The 19,580-nt window shown below is 39.5% G+C and overlaps 3 protein-coding genes across 3 annotated transcripts in view; all 3 read right to left on the reverse strand.

Moving 5' to 3' along the window:
* LOC122969997 (zinc finger protein 62 homolog) overlaps positions 1 to 19,247 on the reverse strand; it is a 30,677-nt gene extending 11,430 nt beyond the window's left edge. Inside the window, exon 1 of the mRNA XM_044336065.1 lies at positions 19,127 to 19,247. The gene's annotated coding sequence lies outside the window, so the exon portion shown is untranslated. The remainder of the gene's footprint in view (positions 1 to 19,126) is intronic.
* LOC122970352 (gastrula zinc finger protein XlCGF57.1-like) lies at positions 2,541 to 7,067 on the reverse strand. Its single transcript, XM_044336468.1, has 3 exons — positions 5,381 to 7,067; positions 3,258 to 3,442; positions 2,541 to 2,567 (listed from the first exon to the last, which is right to left on the reverse strand). Exons 1-3 carry the CDS (start codon positions 6,858 to 6,860, stop codon positions 2,541 to 2,543), a joined length of 1,692 nt encoding a protein of 563 aa, XP_044192403.1. The 5' UTR covers positions 6,861 to 7,067.
* On the reverse strand, positions 11,863 to 19,204 carry LOC122970044 (gastrula zinc finger protein XlCGF57.1-like). Its single transcript, XM_044336140.1, has 2 exons — positions 18,905 to 19,204; positions 11,863 to 14,420 (listed from the first exon to the last, which is right to left on the reverse strand). The coding sequence occupies exons 1-2, from the start codon at positions 19,077 to 19,079 to the stop codon at positions 13,276 to 13,278; spliced, it is 1,320 nt and encodes a 439-aa protein (XP_044192075.1). The 5' UTR covers positions 19,080 to 19,204; the 3' UTR covers positions 11,863 to 13,275.
* Positions 19,248 to 19,580: the final 333 nt, after the last annotated feature.

The following is a 19,580-nucleotide window of genomic DNA, read 5'->3' on the forward strand; positions in this document are numbered from 1 at the left end:
TATTAAGAAGACTAAGTTTATATATGAATATACATTAAACCTTCAACTTGAAGGAAAAATAATGAAAAATAATATTTTAAAATGAGTCTTAACAGTCCAGTGGTCCTGTTTGTGTGGAGTTATCTGGTACTTTCTCTGGTTCAAATGACCCCAAAGGTCATTTAAGCTTTTAGTTCAGGGGATGATTTAGTTAGCCTTCTGGCTTTTCCAAGAGTTTTGACACAGTGTTTGATACTGATCAGTGTATCGTTGTGAGACCTCAACCTATGAGTCTGTGGAATTAAAGAAAAGTTTGTCCCTGAAATAGGAAACAAGTCTGTCTTCCTCTCTTAGGAATAAAAATATTAGTTCAGAAATATTCAAAAACAAGCAAGCTGTCCTCTTACATCATCAATTGTTTTGATAATCAATTAATTGTTTGGAGTCATCCTTTAAGAAAAAGAAATCCAGCTTCTCAAAAGTGAATATTTATCTGATTTCTTTAGTCCTCTGACAGTAAACAGAATATCTTTGGGTTGTGGAGAAAACAAGACATTTGAGGACGTCGGCCCTGTTTCAGAAAGCAGGAACAGTGAAAACTCTTAGTTTGTTCACCCTGAGATGAGAGAAACTCGGTTTTCAGTTTCAGACAGAAGAGCTAATTTAAGCTCAGGGTCAGAACTGGAACGTGACCACTCTTCAGGGACGCAAGAACAACCAGTGCAGCAGTGTGACTGACTAATGTGTTTTTAATAGTTTGTGGTCAAGTATGACACAGAGGAATAAAATGCATTAAGCTTCGGTTACACCCACACAATACTTGTTAGGAGATCATTTCATTGTTGCTTTGGATCCAAACATTTGATTTGTTGACAGAAAAATGTTGAACATTGCCAGTTTAATCCTTTAATCCAAGGTATAAATAGTGTAAATGAGGTCTTTATGTCTTATGTAAGCACTTTAAATTGCCTTGTTGATAAAAGGTGTTCTACAAATAAACCTTTTTTTGCCTTCCTCAATCTGGGGGAAAGGATTTGACTACAAATGTCACAGCTGAGACTTCCTTCTCTTTCTCCTCTCCATTTCACTCCTCTCATTGCAAACACAAAAAGCTAGTTTTGCTGTATATTTAAGACAAAGTCAATGACAAATGACATGCATCATTAAAGTAAATTACTGATGAAGATAAGCTCCTTCAAATGTTGGAAAACTATCTACCTGTCACACAGGTGAGTGAATGGAGCAGGTGGACCCGAATGCAGAGACGGCAGGCAGGTTGGATATGATGCTGAATATTTAATGAAAGAACTCAAAAATCACAAGAGACACTGGGAACAGGAAAAAAAGACCATAAACGCAGGAAAAATAAAACTTGGAGCCAACACAGCGCGAAGGCAGAACAAAAGAAGACAACTCGACAAAAACCGAACTGAAAACTGGACTATAAATACACAGGGAGTGATTGCAAATGAAACACAGGTGAGACACATGAAATAATCAAACACAGGAAGTAAAGTGACCAGACACAAGGAGGAAATATTTCAAAATAAAACAGGAACTAAAGTAAACAAACAGGTGACACAAAAAAACACAGGGAGGAACACACACAAGGGAAACAGAGAAAACCAAAACCAGGAAACAAATGCAACACAAATGAAAGAGTCCCTCAAAAAGTCCAACTAAAAACAGAAGAAGTCTGAGGGCATCAGAAGGAGAACAACAAAAACCAAGGAAGTCAAAAGATCAAAAACACAAAGAGTCCAAAAAAACGAAAAAGTCCCGGTAGGACGTGACACCACCAAGACAAGAAGTTTACTAAGAACGGCTCTAAAGATGTAAAAGGGTAAAAGTTTAAAGTTTCGGTTTTATTTTCATCTGCAGGTCCACCGATACAACATTCAAAATAAAATAAACTGATGCATGGTAGGCTGGATCCTCTTTACACATCACTGAGTACAATGCAAGTATCAATCAATCAATCAATCAATCAATCAATCGTTTAATAACCACACGACCGAGGTCAGACATATAACAGATAACAGCTTTACACAGGACCGGCACAACAGACAATGTACACAAATTTACTCAACAATAATCACAGACAGTATACATTGACATGACAGTTTAAAGTGCAAGTGCATCTGGCAGGGATTACTGTAAAGTGTTCAGGGTTCTTGTGGCAGTGGCGAAGAAGCTGTGATTGAAAGGGGATGTTTTGGTGGATGGGGATCTATTGTGCCCCCTGTGGGGCATCAGTTGGAACAGGTGGTGAGCAGGGTAAGAGGGGTCAGAGATGATTTTATTTACCTTTTTTGATAATACGTTTGATATATTAAATTATATTAAACTGATGGGAGGGGTTTGCCAATAATCTTGGATGCTTTTTTAACTATACGCTGCAGTTTTTTGCTTGAGTGCAAAGTGAAAGCATTTATTACAAAAAATAAAAGCCCAGTTTGGGTTGAATCAAACAGATATTTTTACATATCTGGTATCAAGTAATAGTAAGAAACTCAAAGTGAAGTTTCCAAGTTGTTTCATTCCTCATTATTTTTCAGAGTTCAAACCTGACAGACGTTCTCTGGGGCCTGTTTCAGAAAGCGGGTTTGATGAAAACTCTGACATAGGCTCTTTTTTTAAAGATAAATGTGCAATGTCCACACACACACACACATTCATATCTCTATGTCCACTGGATTAAAATGGAGGCTCTGCATTTTATTTACCCATTGCCATGGTGAATCGTAGCTCGAATCGGAGCTCCATTGATGATGGCTTTTTTCATTCATTGTGCACGCGCTTAACTCAGAGTGAACATACTCAGACTTTGATCAGCTGTTCTGAAACCGAAAACTCTGAGTTTTCCATCTCAGAGTTCAGGGTTAGACTCAGTTTGCTGAACCTGCTTTCTGAAACAGGCCCCTGGTGTCCTTCCAAAAATCACTGTCAACACTGTCATCACTGTGAGGGTTAAAAGACTCTGAGGCCATGTCAGCGTCACGTTCAATGTCATTTTCAGACCCTTTATTTTTCATAGAGTTTAAATCTGACTGACTTTGCCTCGTCTGTGTCCAGAAATCACTGTCATCAGTGTCGGGTTCAGAAGAGTCTGAAGTCTTCTCATCGCTATCAGGTTGTAAATGTCTATCTGGATGTGAGTTCCTGGCTGGTTCTGATCCTCCACAGTCCTCTCCATCAGCTTCTGTTCTCATCTGTTCAGTTTGTCTTTGATGAAGCTGTGAGGACTGAGGTTTCTCTTCATCATCTTCACTCTTCACAGGGACCGGAGTGAGTTTGACCTTGATGACATCAGTGTCCTCCAGCCCTTGAAGCTGCTCTCCCTCCTGACTGGTCCAGAGTTCCTCCAGTTCCTCTTTAATGTTTGGGGGCTCTGGGTCCTCCTGCTTTGCCTCCCTCTGTACCTCTGTATGCAATGCCATGTGTTGGCTCAAACTTTCTCTTTCTGTAAAAGGTTTATCACACTCAGAGCAGCTTAATCGTTTCCTGTCAGTATTACACCTCACATGTTTGTCAGAGACTGACGGATGTTGACTCGTCTCTTTCCAAAAATCACTGTCATCAGTGTCGGGTTCAGAGCAGTCTGAGGTCTTGTCATCAGTATCAGGTTGTAAATGTTTATCTGGATGTGAGTTTCTGTCTGGTTCTGATCCTCCACAGTCCTCTCCATCAGCTTCTGTTTTCATCTGTTCAGTTTGTCTTTGATGAAGCTGTGAGGACTGAGGTTTCTCTTCATCATCTTCACTCTTCACTGCGACAGGAGTAGATGGGAACTTGGTGATATCAGCCTCCTTCAGCTCTTCCCCTGTGTGACTTCTCATGTGAATCCTTAATTTTTCACACTCGGCGAATTTTTCACCACACACTGAGCAGCTAAATGGTTTTTCTCTTGTGTGCATTCTCATGTGTAGATGCAGTTGTTGATTACTGCCAAATACTCTACCACACTGAAAGCAGCAATAAGATTGGTTTGCGTGGACTTCCATGTGTTTTGTCAGATATCTTCTCCATGTAAATCCTTTATCACAAATCGAGCAACTAAATGGTTTCTGGTCAGTATGGACTCTCATGTGTTTGACTAATGACTTGCTCTCACTAAAACCTTTATTACAAACTGAACAGCAGAAAGTCTCTTCCCCTGTAAAACTTTCACCTCTGGCAGTGATCTGGTCCTTAGTTTGGCTTTGATGAAGCTGTGAGGACTCACCATCACACTCATGGCTTCTCAGTTCTGAATCCAAAGTGAATCTTCTCCCACAAACAATGCAGCTGAGTAGCGTCTCTCCAGTATGACACACAATGTGTGTCTGTATATTTTGAGAGTCATCAAACCTTTTATGAGACTCAAAGCTGGATGGTTTTTTGTCAGTACTAGATTCTACATTATTTACAGAGACTTCTCTCTTTTTTGGATCATTTAAATATGTATTACGTTGTCTGGTCTGTTTGCAAAACTCACTGTCAACATTGTCGTCAGAGCCACTAAATGGCTTCTTGTCAACTTTGCATCCTTCATCACTTAGAGAGATATCTTTATTTCTCTGATAAGTGGCACCTGACTGATGTTGCCTGGTCTCTTTCCAAAAAGCAATGTCAGCGCTGCCATTAGTTTCAAAAGATACCAGAGTCTTTTTATCAGTATCTTGTTTTGAATGTCTATCTGGATTCAACTTCTTAACTTGTTCTGATCCTCTGTGATCATCTCTATTAAAGCCAGCTTTGTTTCCCTGCAGTGACCCACCACGGCACTTGTGTGTCTTGATCTGAAAATGGCCAAAGAATGTTTCATTACAGTCGCTGCAGCGGACTGGTTTCTTCCCTGAGTGGACTACCATGTGTTGCATAACTCCTCTTTGTGTAAATTTTTTACCAAAAACTGAGCATCTGTTTGCACTTACAGAGCCTTTCTCATTTTCTAGATCATTTAAATCTGACTGACGTTGTCTAGTCTGTTTGTAAAAATCACTGTGAACAATGTCGCCAGTCTTGTGTACGATTTTGGCCTTATCATCAGAGCTGCTAAACGCTTTGATGTCAGTGTTACATTCTTTATCACTTACAGATATGTCTTTAGTTCTTTGATTAGTGAAATCTGACTGAATGTCAGCACTGTCATCAGTTTGAAAGGACACTTTGGGCTTTTTATCAGTATCTGGTTGTAAATGTCTGTCTGGATCTAAGGTTCTGGATCGTTTCAATCCTCTACAGTCGTTTTCATTAAAGCCTGTTTTGCTTTGCTGAGACGACTTAGCAGGACAGTCATGTATTTTCAGCTGATACTGCCAACGATATCCTTCGCCACAGTCACTGCAGTGGAATCGGTTCTCCTCTACATGGAGTTTCATGTGTTGTACAAGACCACGGCTGTTTTTAAATGTCTCACCACAAACAGAGCAGCTGTATGGTTTCTCTCCTGTATGGATTCTCATATGTCTCTCGAGATGACTTTTAAACCCCAACACTAGACCACAAACTGAACAAGTATATACTTTCAGTCCCTTATGTGTTCTCATGTGGGCCTTCAGAAGGTAAAAGGCAGGAAATGTTGCATCACATTCAGAACAGTTCATTGGTTCCTTGCGTGACCGACGGGGACGCTTTCGTGATGACTCATCAGCACACTTGTGTTTTTGGAGCTGTGACTTTCTTCTGAATCTTTTGTTACAAGCATTGCAGCAAAATGGTTTCTCCCCTGTGTGGATTGTCATGTGGTACTTTAGAATTACTTTGCGTGCATATTTTTTCCCACACACTGAGCAACTGAATGGTTTCTCTCCAGTGTGAGTTTTCAGATGGACGCCCAGACTTGATTTTTCAATAAAAGATTTACCACAAACTGAGCAACTGAATGGTTTCTCTCCTGTGTGTGTTTTCAGGTGGTAGCGCAGACCTGCCTGATTGAAAGATTTACCACAAATTGAGCAACTGAAGGGTTTCTCTCCTGTGTGACTTATCTTATGTCTCCCAAGAGACCCCTTCCTTACAAATCTTTTACCACAAATTGAGCAACTGAAAGGTTTCTCCCCTGTGTGGCTTCTCTGGTGTATAATCAGATTTCCCCTTTGGGTAAATGTTTTTCCGCACTTGGCACATTCACAAAAGCTAAGTGGTTTCTTGCGTTTCTCATGGAGATGCTTTGGTGATGACTCATCAGCACACTTGTGGCTTTGGAGCTGTGACTTTGCTCTGAATCTTTTGTTACAAGCACTGCAGCTAAATGGTTTCTCCCCTGTGTGGATTGTCATGTGGTACTTTAGATTTACTTTGTGTGCATATTTTTTAGCACAAACTGAGCAACTAAATGGTTTCTCTCCTGTGTGAATTCTCATGTGGTACAACAGCCCTGTTTTTTCAATAAAACGTTTACTGCATACTGTGCAATTGAATGGTTTCTCTCCTGTGTGGGTCTTCATGTGGTAGTACAGACCTGAATTATTAAAAGATTTGCCACAAACAGAGCAACTAAAGGGTTTCTCTCCTGTGTGAATTCTCTTATGTCTTATGAGAGACCCCTTGGAGGCAAATCTTTTACTACAAACTGGGCAACTGAAAGGTCTCTCCCCTGTGTGCATTCTCTGGTGTATCATCAGATGTCCTTTATAACCAAATTCTTTACCACACTCCGAGCAGCTAAGTGCTTTCTTCCTAGTATTACAACTCATATGAGACTTTAAACCTAACTGAGGATCATTGGTCTCTTTCCATTCATCAGTGTCTTTGGTCTCACTCTCACTGTCATCAGTGTCGGGTTCATAAGAGTCTGAAGTCTTGTCATCAGTATCAGATTGTAAATGTCTATCTGGATGTGAGTTCCTGGCTGGTTCTGATCCTCCACAGTCCTCTCCATCAGCTTCTGTTTTCATCTGTTCAGCTTGTCTTTGATGAAGCTGTGAGGACTGAAGTTTCTCTTCATCATCTTCAGTCTTCACAGGGACAGGAGTGAATGTGAACGTGGTGATATCAACCTTCTCCAGCCCTTGAAGCTGCTCTCCCTCCTTACAGGTCCAGAGTTCCTCCTGTTGCTCTTTAATGTGTGGGGACTCTGGGTCCTCCTGGTGCAGACTGGAGCTCCACACCTGCTGCTCAGGGGGAACCTCTTCTTTACTCTCCAATAGCTGCTGGACGTCTGCAGGACACTCTGAAATACATAGACATTATGGGAAACCATGAGTTAATTTTTAAGCCAAGCTTGATACACTTATTTTATGTTAATCAGTGATGTAAAGTACATATCTGCATTCACCATATTCATACAATATCTATACTGTAATATAAAATTACACAGGAGTATTATATCCTTATAAAATACCTTGCATTGTGGTTATACAGTATTTTAACTACCCAACAGTCAAATTATACTTAAATTAGCTCCACCTTGACCAGACACAACATTAAAATGTTGTTAAAATATAAATTCAGCAGAAATAGTGACTCATTCCCATAAACGTGTGTTTTGAAGCATCCATATATCCCACAATCTCTGCATGTAGCCCCTCTCACTGGGGTTGCTTGTATAGTAGCATTCCAACAGATCCTTATTCTCTGCCCTACTCCATTTATGTCTTTTCCAGTAGCCCATTTCTCATCAGGTTGCCCTGGTTCCCCAACACCTAATGCAGATCTTGTTGACCGGGGCGACGTCCAAGCAGGTATGACTCTCAAATTTGCAGTTTCACTCATCATGAGCAAGGCTAGCAGCATTAAGGACCTTGCCTAAGGGCCTATGCATACATGGATACATACACATATATATATGTATATATATATTTAAAAAAATCCCCTTCTTACCCCCCTCCCCTGGTGGTGTGTCTTCCTCAAGCTCGGGTCCTCTACCAGAGGCCTGGGAGTTTGAGGTTTCTGTGCAGTATCTTAGCTGTTCCTAGGACTGCGCTCCTCTGGACAGAGACCTCAGATGTTGTACCTGGAATCTGCTGGAGCCACTCTCCCAGTTTGTGGGTCACAGCCCCCAGTGCTCCAATTACCACTGGCACCACTGTTGCCTTCACTCCCCACATCTTTTCTAGCTCCTATTTCAACCCTTGATATTTTTCGATCTTCTCGTGTTCCTTCTTCTTGATGTTGCTCTCGCTTGGGATCGCTACGTCTATCACCACTGCCTTCTTCTGTTGTTTGTCGATTAACACGATGTCCAGTTGGTTAGCGATCACCAGTTTGTCAGTCTGGACCAGTAGCTGGTGCTTGGCCCCCCTGGTATTACTACTGATTCCTTTCTGGGCCCTGCTCATGTATTGAGCCATGTGCCTATTCATCTTATCCGCTATGATGCCTGACAGGAGCTTCCATGTTATACAGAGGCAGGTTATTGGCCGGTAGTTGGATGGAATCGCACCCTTCTGGGGGTCCTTCATGATCAGAACTGTCCGCCCTTGGGTTACACTGAGATTCCAGGCGTTACAAACCTAGGAACCGAACCTCCAAAAGAGTCCTTTCTGTCAGCTGATCCTGAGACTTACTGATCAAATAACACCAAATACTGTTCAACCTCAGGCTAGCACTGCTTTCCATTCACTAATGAACCAATTTATTAAACTAACAAAAGATGCCTATCTAGAACATTGGACGATGGCCCTAAACCATGAAAATAAATTGTCAGAGTATCTCTTTACTGTCAGAGATACAAAACAGAGACAGATCCTGACCAAATACAGACTGAGTGACCACAGTCAGCCATAGAGACGGGACCACACAAGAAGTCATGGCTGCCGACAGAGAACAGAGTCTGTGGTCACTGCACGACAGGCGAGGTAGAGACAGAGATGCACTTCCTTTTAAAATGTGATGAATATAATAATATCAGATTGGAATACTTTAAGAAATTTGATATGTTAATCCCAAACTTCACAAAACTAGACGACAGTAAAAAGCATCAGATTCTACTAGGAGAGAAACATGCAGCAAACTGAGGGACTCATAATTAAAACAGCACTGAATGTGACAAATAATTATCTTGACATAGTCTATTGTACATATGGTTATTTTTATTTATTCAATTGATTAATATTGTAAATGTCATGTTATTTTTTAATCATAATTTAACACTGTTATGTGCTATGCTTTGCAATACAAACACTGTACAGTAAATGTGAACGAAATAGTAGAGTTACACACACTCACACACACACACACACTTGAGAAAACACACACACACTTATTTATTTTCATTGCCATGTTGAGTTTACTATCATGGAAAACTGGAAAACTAGCAAATATTCATATTTGAGAAGCTGCTACCAGAGAATTTTTGGCTTTTTTTGTTTTAAAAAAATGACTTAAACAATTAACCAATTATCAATATTGTTGCCAACTAATTTTCTGTCAATTGATTAATCTATGGCTGCAATGATTAGTCAATTAATTGATTCAAAGAAAATTAATCAGCATTTGATTCTCAAATAATCATTTCTGTCATGTTTAAAGCAAAAATACCAAGTATTCTCTCATTTCAACTTCACAAGCGCGGACATTTTCTACTTTTGTCTTATGTAATGGTACATTAACAAAAAAATGTAGGTTTTGGTCTGTCACTGCGGGCTCTGATTGCGAATCTTTTTAAAAAATATATTTTACAGACTGTACTTTTATTGTAGTAGGATTCTTTCATGCAGGACTTTTACTTGTAATGGAGTATTTGGTACTTTTACTGAAGTAAAGGATCTGAATTCTTCTTCCACCACTGGAGTTTGTACTTTACAAAAACGAGAAGCGCCAACAAAAGCCCCATACTGAGAATAATCAATATATAACAGGCAGTAATAAAGTCCAGAGGGATCATCAGTTAGCAGCAGGAAGAAAACAAACCTGCTCTCTGCAGCTTCATGTCGGGGTTCAAAACCATATCCAGCAGTTTCCGTTTGTGATCGATCTCCTTTTCAACTCCAGATATCGATCTCTCGAAATGTCCAAACAGATCACCGCGAGCCGCATTTATCAGCCGCTGTTTGAATAAATCTTTAAGTTCCTGAAATCTGGACATTTTCCACAGATCGTAGAGTCAAAGAACAGAGAACTAAACTCTGAAGCCTTTTCTGTTGTTTACATTTTTCTAATATGTTCTGCCAGCTCGTACCACAGTACACATCTAAAATAATAACTGTGTTCAGTGCGCCAAAACCCGGAAACAACAACATAACTTCCGGTACACTCCACTGGCCTTCAGAGTAAAAGTAAAAAGCACCTGACTGTTGTTTTAAGACAAAATGTTTGTGACAGCTGCAGAGTTCTTTATTTGCAATGATACCCATAGAAACACAGATGCTAGTAGAGATGTGGAGATTAGATTTTTATTTTATGAAAATATGAATCAAATTAATCCATAAAAATGTGTTACATTTCACAGGCACGTCTACCTAGAGATGGGTTTAAGCAAGTCAAATACTAAATTTAAAAAAAAAAAGATAAAATATATTAAATATTTTTTGAATTTTTTTCAAAAACACATTTTTTGCTTCTTTTGACACATTTTTCATCCATTCTTCACCAAACAAACACGCCATATTTAGATGATCCTGAACAGAGCTTTTATCTTCATTTTTTGGTATGACTTACTGTTTGTCTTTAATTGGTTGCCAAACTATTAAGGCGTGGCCCAATGCATTTAACGAGCCATAACTCTTCAATGCTGATTCGAATCGACACCAAATTTGAGAATCTTGTACACATAATGACAGTGCACCAATATCTAAAATTTGATACAATTCTACCAACAGGGGGCGCTACTGTAATATGATATTTCTAAAGTTCTGTTATCTTCAGTGAAATGAAACTTGGTACACAAGTTCTCCATGTCAATGTGCACGACATAGTGAAACATGGTGCCAATAGCTCCACCTTGTGGCCATTAGTGAAACACCACCATACTACTTATTAACTTAAATATCTCTCAAATTCAATATTCCATGGTGACCAAATTCAGCAAAACTGTACAGATGGGGATGCGGACCCGGAGATTACAGGTAAAAATACTGAATAAAGCTGTTTCACCTAAAAAAATCAGTGTTTCTCTAATGATGTACGACAACAACCAGACGTCCAGTATGGGCTGTTAGCTGAGCTGCTGCTAACACTTGTTCGGTTTATTTCTCTTATAACTTTAGATCCAGACATTCGGCCGGTTTCTCCCGGGAGCCAAATTATCCGCAGAGGTCTCCTCCTCTCCAAAAACAAACGTACACGCAGATTAAAATTGTTAAAATACTAATTAAAGCTGTTTTACCTAAAAAAATCAATATTTCTCTGACGATGTTTGGCGACCACCGGACTTCCTGGAGGGGCTGTTAGCCGAGCTGCTGCTAACGTTTGTCCAGTTTATTTCTCTGATAACTGAAGATCCAGACGTCCAATGACTAAAATCCTAAAAGATATAGTTAAAAACAACCTAAATTTATCATGAAAATGTGGCTTAAAACTGAATAAAAGTCAATTTACAGTTTGTGTGGAACAACCACAACGCCGATGTATTATCTTGTATGTGTGTAAGTTACTCTTTGGTAGACGCCATTGTAGCGGACAAACACAGCGCCGCCGTATGCATCTGGTGCGTGTTTACTCTTTGGTAGAGGAGGTATGACGCCATCGACAGGCGACCAAATGAAACGGTCCGTTACTTTGATTAAATTACAGATTTCTCTGGGTTTGAAAACTGTTGGAAACATTTGGGATAATGTAAGTACACAACTCAACAACATATATAACATAGGTCTAGTTGTTTTTAGACATTTTAATGTGGAATAATTACATATTATACCTTTAAGTCAAATGCAATAAATATCAGCTCCTTTAAATGTTGGAAAACTATCTATCTAGACAGGAAGTTTACCAAGAATGGCTCTAAAGATGAAAAGGGTAAAAGTTTCAAGTTTTAGTTTTATTGTCCTCTGCAGAGGAACCACCAGAAATCAGATGAATCTTCCCCGATGTTTTAGTGAGGTCCACTGTGTTAACCTGTACAGATCACAGTGATGAACATGTGATACAACATTCAAAATAAGATGAATGGTAGGCAGGATCCCGTTTCAACATCAGTGAGTATAATGTATGTATATCCACGGAGTCACCATCCAATCCAAAACAGATAAAAATGAATAACATTCTTCCTTTATTACAACAAAATAAAAGCCCAATTTGGGTTGAATCAAACAGAAATGTTTACATATCTAGTTCAAGTAATAGTAAGAAACTCAAAGTGAGGTTTCCAAGTTGTTTCATTCCCCATTATTTTTTAGAGTCCTTCCAAAAATCAGTGAAGACCGTCATCACTTTGAAGGTTAAAAGACTCTGAAGCCTTGTCAGCGTCACTTTCAATGTCACTTTTCATAGAGTTTAAATCTGACTTTTTCTCATCTGCGTCCATAAACTACTGTCATCAGTGTTGGGTTCAGATCAGTCTGAGGTCTTGTCATCAGTATCTGGTTTTGAAGGTCTATCTGGATCCAATGTCTTGGCTTGTTTTGATCCTCCATAGTCCTTTCCATTAAAGCCAGTTTTACTTTCCTGCGGCCGAGAGAATGTTTTGTCACAGTCACTGCAGCTGAATGGTTTTATCCCTGAGTGGAATACCATCTGTTGCATAATTCCTCTTAAACTACAATATTAAACAACTGAATGGTTTCTCTCCAGTGTGAGTTTTCAGGTGGATGTCCAGACCTGATTTTTGAGTAAAAGATTTACTAAAAACTAAGCAACTAAAGGGTTTTTTTTCTCTTGTGTGTATTCTATTATGTTTCCCAGGAGACGCCTGGCAAACAAACCTTTTACCACAAACTGAGCAACTGAGAGGTTTCTCCCTTGTGTGAATTCTCCAGTGTATGATCACACTTGCCACACTAGCAACTATATATGGTTTGCTGCACTACTGACAGTCTATTTTTCTGGCATGTGTCTCTGAATGTGATGCCATGTGTTGGCTCAGACTTCCTCTTTCTGTAAAATGCTCACTGTATCTTCTGTATGGACGGATATGCGTCATATAAGATCTCCTTGTGTTGCAAATCCTTCCCCACAAAAATAAGCAACTAAATGTGTGTTCATGTCCATCTGCAGGGTGTGACCATCTGGACACCCAGTACTGGGTTCAATTTTGGCGATCAGAGCTACTAAATGTTGTCATACATTATCCTTATACATGTGGGGCCTTCAGAGGGTAAAAGGCAGGAAATCAGTGGTTTCTTCTTCTCTCATGGGGAGGCTTTGGTGATGGAGCTGTGACTTTACCCTGACTTTACTCTACAGCTAAATTGTACTTTTTGTACCACAAAGTGATCAACTGAATGGTTTCTCTCCAGTGTGAGTTTTGAGGTGCATGCCCAGGCCTGATTTTTGAGTAAAGGATTTACCACAAACTGAGCAACTAAAGGGTTTCTCTTCCGTGTGAATTCTCATATGTGCCGTAAGAGACCCCTTGCATACAAATCTTTTACCACAGACTGAGCAACTGAAGGGTTTCTCTCCTGTGTGAATTCTCATATGTGTCCTAACAGACTCCTTGAATACAAATCTTTTACCACAAACTGAGCAACTGAACTGTTTCTCCCTTGTGTGGGTTGTCATGTGATATGTTATAGATGCCCTGTATATAAATTTTTTTCCACAGACTGAACAACTAAACGGTTTCTCTCCTGTGTGAGTTTTCATGTGGTATGTTAGATATCCTCTTTGTATAAATGTTTTACCACAAACTGAGCAACTAAACGGTTTCTCTCCTGTGTGAGTTTTCATGTGGTACAACAGCTTTGCTTTTTGAATAAAACGTTTACTGCACACTGAGCAACTGAATGATTTCTCTCCTGTGTGAGTGTCCAGGTGGTAGTCCAGAACTGATTTTTGAGTAAAAGATTTACCACAAACTGAGCAACTGAAAGGTTTCTCCCCGGTGTGGATTCTCCGGTGTATGATCAGGTTTCCCTTTTTGCTAAATTGTTTACCACACTCAGAGCAGCTATATGATTTCTTGCTAGTGTTACAACTCGTAGGAGACTTTAAACCTGGCTGAGGCTCGCTTGTCTCCTTCCATTCATCACTGTCGTCAGTATCAGTCGCAGAAAAGTCTAAAGTCTTGTCATCAGTATCAGGTTGTAAATGTCTATCTGGATCTGGTTCTGATCCTCCACAGTCCTCTCCATCAGCTTCTGTTTGTTCAGTTTGTCTTTGATGAAGCTGTGAGGACTGAGGTTTCTCTTCATCATCTTCACTCTTCATAGGGACAGGAGTGAATGTAAACTTGGTGTTATCAGCCTCCTCCAGTCCTTGAAGCTGCTCTCCCTCCTGACTGGTCCAGAGTTCCTCCTGTTCCTCTTTAATGTGTGGGGGCTCTGGGTTCTCCTGGTCCAGACTGGAGCTCCACTCCTGCTGCTCAGGGGGAACCTCTTCTTTACTCTCCAACGGCTGCTGGACGTCTGCAGGACGCTCTGAAATACAAACACATTATGGGAAACCATGAGTTTCTTTTTAATCTAAGCTTGATACAATTATTTTATGTTAATCAGTGATTTACGATGCCTCAATAACAATGTGGTTTCCTCAGACTTGCTGTGGCATTTCACTGGTTCTGCACCAGCATTTTGAATTATATCTCCTGGAGTTTCTAAATTGACGAGCTCAAGACTTCTATAATAATAATAATTATGAGCTGATGCATTAGCGGATAATAATGTACCCTTCTGTTATTGTAAGATATTTTACAGACCAAACTAATCAATTAATCAAGAAAAGAAGCGACAGATTAATTAATAATGAAAATGATCACAGCTAGTCATTGCAGCTGTTGTCCCAGGGACAATAAAAACAGCACCTGGGACACAAAGATATGGTGTCTGGGAGAAACTTAACATTACAAATGAAGTTATTACTTTTATGCATTATGGAATAATAAATATATATAAACAGGTGTGAGAGGCTGTGGATGAGTCAGACAAATGGAAATAAGCAAACTGACAGATAACTAAATGAATGAGGCAGCTAGCAATGTGCAACTGACCCCACCAGGCAAGTTTGATTTTATTAATGCAAGTGAATGCCCAAATTGGCCATTTCCTGATTAATCAGACACAAGAATATCAAGTAAATACATGGATGTACACTCTACGGGACAAATTGAATGTATTGCTCTTAAATGATGATCATAAACATTTTTATGAAGATGTGAAACAGGCTTTTGAGAAACACCGTGTGAGCGTTTATTACTGCTGTCCATAGCCTCGCTGAGCATTGTGCATTTGGAGATCATTGCAGTTGGATCCTCAACTCACATTAATCAAATCTATATCCAGACTGCGTCATAGAGAGGAAATAAAGAAGCAGCAGCGGCTAATATTGTGTGACAGCTTAAATGAGAGGCAGTCAGACCCAGAGAGGCACAAAAAGAACAAAAATACAGTTTAACAAGTCAAACCAGAAAATAAACACGGAGCCACGGGATACAAGAAAGCAGCGGAGGAAGGACTGACTGAGCCGCCAAATGCAGAATGTTGCAGATGCAAACAGAATGGACATTTTGCCCAGAAATGTTGATCAGCTGGTGGCGTCTATGATACGCTACAGAAGATTCTGCAGACTACGGAGCAGAAAGCGTACCCTTTCTCGGAGAGGTGGTTTATTGAGACTGACGGTGTTGAACGTGATCCAACTGAGTGTTCACTATGAGATACGTGCAAAGTGGACGTACGTAAATATCCATCACAGTATTTCAATAAGGAACAGGTTTGCAGTGATGCATTAATTGATCAAACAGTTAGAAATAAACAAGAAACAGTAACTCAACCAATAAATAATAATGAAATCTTATTCAGATATAAGTGCGAGGACGGACCAGAGTGAGTCGATGAAGTGATGCGAGTTACTGAAACAAAGTTATTGAACTATATTTATCACGTAGAATGAAAAGAGAACTTACATTTGGAACAATGGTTGTTAGGTCTGCTACAGTTGACAGTAGAGTTCAGTCCAGTTGTGCCCTTTTCTCATATTAATACTGTAGTATTAAATTATGCAAGAGGTTTTTTTTTTATCCTTATAAATACCTTGCATTATTGTTATACAGTGTTTTACCAACCCAACAGTTACTCACATTAGCTCCAGCTTGACCAGACGCAACATTAAAATGTTGTTAAAATATAAATAGAGCAGTAATAGTGACTCATTCACATAAACGTATATAATCACTCTGTGTGCGTAAGGAAACTATAGACCTGAGGGCCGTAGGTATTGTAGTATTTACCAAACCCATTCAAACAGACGGTCAGACAATAAAGCTGAAGTGTGGTCACATTATTTTGAAGATTATTGTGGATCAAACATAGATTATTACAAGAGTTAGGACGGAGAACAAGGCGTCTGGAAACAGCAGCTCCTCACCAAGACTGGATGAACAACCAGGCAGAACAGGAAACTGTTCAGAGGCCTCAGGTTTCCTCCACATGATTTATTATAAATATGAAGCACAGTATCAACTATGAAAGGTTCTCCATTCAGGGATTTTGATTAAAATCTAGTTTAGGCTTCTAATTAAACGCAGAATATGTAATTTCAGCCGCTAGGGGTCTCAATTAAAACAATAACAACAGACGGAGTGTGATGACGGTGTGAAGTAGCAAGGGATCATGGGAGTTGTTGTCTTCGTCGTTAAATAACCAGCTTCACCGGGATAGGATTACTCCAGTGTTCATCATTCAGGATGTTTTTACCCGCAGAGGTCTCCTCCTCTCCAGAAACAAACGTACACGCAGATTAAAATCGTTAAAATACTAATTAAAGCTGTTTCACCTAAAAAAAAAAATCAGTGTTTCTCCGATGATGTTTGGTGACCACCGGACTTCCTGGAGGGGCTGTTAGCCGAGCTGCTGCTAACGTTTGTCCAGTTTATTTCTCTGATAACTTAAGATCCAGACGTCCAATGACTAAAATCCTTCTTCCGGCTAAAAGATATAGTTAAAAACCACCTAAATTTATCATGAAAATGTGGCTTAAAACTGAATAAAAGTCCATTTATAACAGTTTGTGTGGAACAACCACAACGCCGATGTATTATCTTGTATGTGTGTAAGTTACTCTTTGGTAGACGCCATTGTAGCGGACAAACACAGTGCCGCCGTATGCATCTGGTGCGTGTTTACTCTATGGTAGAGGAGGTATGACGCCATCGACAGGCGACCAAATGAAACGGTCCGTTACTTTGATTAAATTACAGATTTCTCTGAGTTTGAAAACTGTTGGAAACATTTGGGATAATGTAAGTACACAACTCAACAACATATATAACATAGGTCTAGTTGTTTTTAGACATTTTAATGTGGAATAATGACATATTATAGCTTTAACGATTATTTTCTCAAGTAGTTGTTCAGTCTATAAAATGTCAGAAAATGGTGTAAAATGTTCATTGTTTCCCAAAACCCTAGATGAAGTTCTGGAACGTCTTATTTTGTCCCAACCAACAGTCCACAACCCAAAGTTAATTTGTGTATATGAGACAGCAAACACACCAATTACAGGTTTTATCAGGAGGACGGTTGACTGTATGAACCTGGACTGTGTGTGTAACAGCTGACCTGTTGGATGTGAAGAAGAACACAGAACATTCATTAACGTTAGATCCTGACCGATCCTGTCAGAGATTTAAATAATCAGTGAAGTTATGCTGCTGTGTCTCGTGTGTAAATGCGCATAACGTCTCTCAACTGAGGGGAGATCAAAGATGTACTTTTTCTTCTTCACTGGTTCAATGTGTCTCTCCCTGTCTGCACCTGCACCCTCATCATCTTCTCCACCAGCCAGCCTCTTCTTTTTCTCTTCATTTTGTTTTTTTTTTTAAATAATTAGCTATAGATTGCTTTATCTTTGGGAAAAACAGCTAAATTAATTGTTTTGCACATTTCATCAGTGTGCTTGTACACTACGTACATGTGCACTGATGATGAAAGTGCAGACAGGAAGAGTGCAAATATGGAGAGACTGACTGAGTCAGTGAAGAAGAAAAAGTAGGCTACTACTTTCAGCCACAACGGCAAATGCAGTACCTGGAGGAGCACTAAAACAGCCGAGAAGCTTTAGTTACTTTTCAGATGAAGATTTGACACAATGGATAATATAACAAGCTTTTAAAATACAACACATTGTTAAAGATGAAACCAGTGGTTTCCAACCTTTTTGTCTTTTGACGTCTTACAAAAAGCAGTGTGTAGTCGGGGTCACATTTCACATGTCTATGAGTTGTTAACAGCTCCACCAAATAGTGATTTTTCCCTCTAAACTTCTCACATGCTTTCATTTCAATAAATGTTCAAATGATCCAATATTTCAGCAAAAATCAAAGATTAGAGAAAAAGTCCAAAAACTGAAAACAGATTTGTGTATCAGAACTTTGTTTTTTCTTCTTTCCTCTCCCATTAATCATCTCACCACCCCTCAGATTTATCTGCTGACCCTTTGGAGGGGCCCGACCCCTAGGTTGGGAACCACTGGACTAAACTAGCTAACTGTATATAAAGTAGTGTAAACTAGCTCCACCTCCAGCAGCTACAACAGTAACATGCTGCTCTAACACTGATGCTTCACTATTAATAATCTAATGATGTCATATATAATAATATATCAGTCAGAGGGACCAAACCACTACTTTTACTGCAATACTTTAACTACATCAAGCTCATAATACTTATGTACTTTTACTGCAATACTTTAACTACATCAAGCTCATAATACTTATGTACTTTTACTGTAGTAGGATTTTTCATGCAGGACATTAATTTGTAATGGAGTATTTAGTACTTTTACGTATGTAAAGGATCTGAATACTTCTTCCATCACTGGAGTTTGTACTTTACAAAAAACAAAAAGCTCCTCACAGAGAATAATCAATCAGAGATCATCAGTTAGCAGCAGGAAGAAAACAAACCTGCTCTCTGCAGCTTCATGTCGGGGTTTAAAACCAAATCCAGCAGTTTCCGTTTGTGATCGATCTCCTTTTCAACTCCAGATATCGATCTCTCGAAATGTCCAAACAGATCACCGCGAGCCGCATTTATCAGCCGCTGTTTGAATAAATCTTTAAGTTCCTGAAATCTGGACATTTTCCACAGATCGTAGAGTCAAAGAACAGAGAACTAAACTCTGAAGCCTTTTCTGTTATTTACATTTTCCTAACATCTTCACTCAGATCGTAGCACGTTAACACATCCAAACATGCTAAAAATGCTAACTGCGTTCCGCCAAAGCGCGCCAAGACCCGGAAACAAAAACACAACTTCCGGTACACTCCACTGGCCTTCAGAGTAACAGTAAAAGGCACCTGACTGTTGTTTTAAGATACATTTTTATAGCACTTTAAAAATCAAACAGGTTTTGCATCTAAGTGCTCCACAAAGACACACATACATGTAAACACATAAACAGGTTTAAACACAAGTTAAAATCCACAGGAAGTAGGATGAGATGGTTCTGAGTTAGAAGAAGCTGGACCTGACAGCAGAGTATCATCTCTGTCCTGATGATGAGCCAACCAACACAACAGTCTTTATATAACTGAAACTTGGTTAGACCAAAATAACAGTGCAGCTGTTTTTACCGAGACA

The sequence above is a fragment of the Thunnus albacares genome, chromosome 19, assembly GCF_914725855.1.
Source record: "Thunnus albacares chromosome 19, fThuAlb1.1, whole genome shotgun sequence".
NCBI lineage: Eukaryota > Metazoa > Chordata > Actinopteri > Scombriformes > Scombridae > Thunnus > Thunnus albacares.

Excerpts from the sequence above, each read along its gene's own strand:
- LOC122970044 (XM_044336140.1), bottom strand. The coding sequence starts at position 19,079 with ATGTCCAGATTTCAGGAACTTAAAGATTTATTCAAACAGCGGCTGATA. Across the intron at positions 14,421-18,904 it reads CATGAAGCTGCAGAGAGCAG|AGCGTCCTGCAGACGTCCAG; the intron begins GTTTGTTTTCTT and ends TTTGTATTTCAG.
- LOC122970352 (XM_044336468.1), bottom strand. The coding sequence starts at position 6,860 with ATGAAAACAGAAGCTGATGGAGAGGACTGTGGAGGATCAGAACCAGCC. Across the intron at positions 3,443-5,380 it reads ATACAGCTGCTCTGTTTGTG|AAAGAGAAAGTTTGAGCCAA; the intron begins GTGAGACATTTA and ends AACCTTTTACAG. Across the intron at positions 2,568-3,257 it reads TCAAACTCACTCCGGTCCCT|GCCCCAGAGAACGTCTGTCA; the intron begins GTGAAGAGTGAA and ends TTTCTGAAACAG.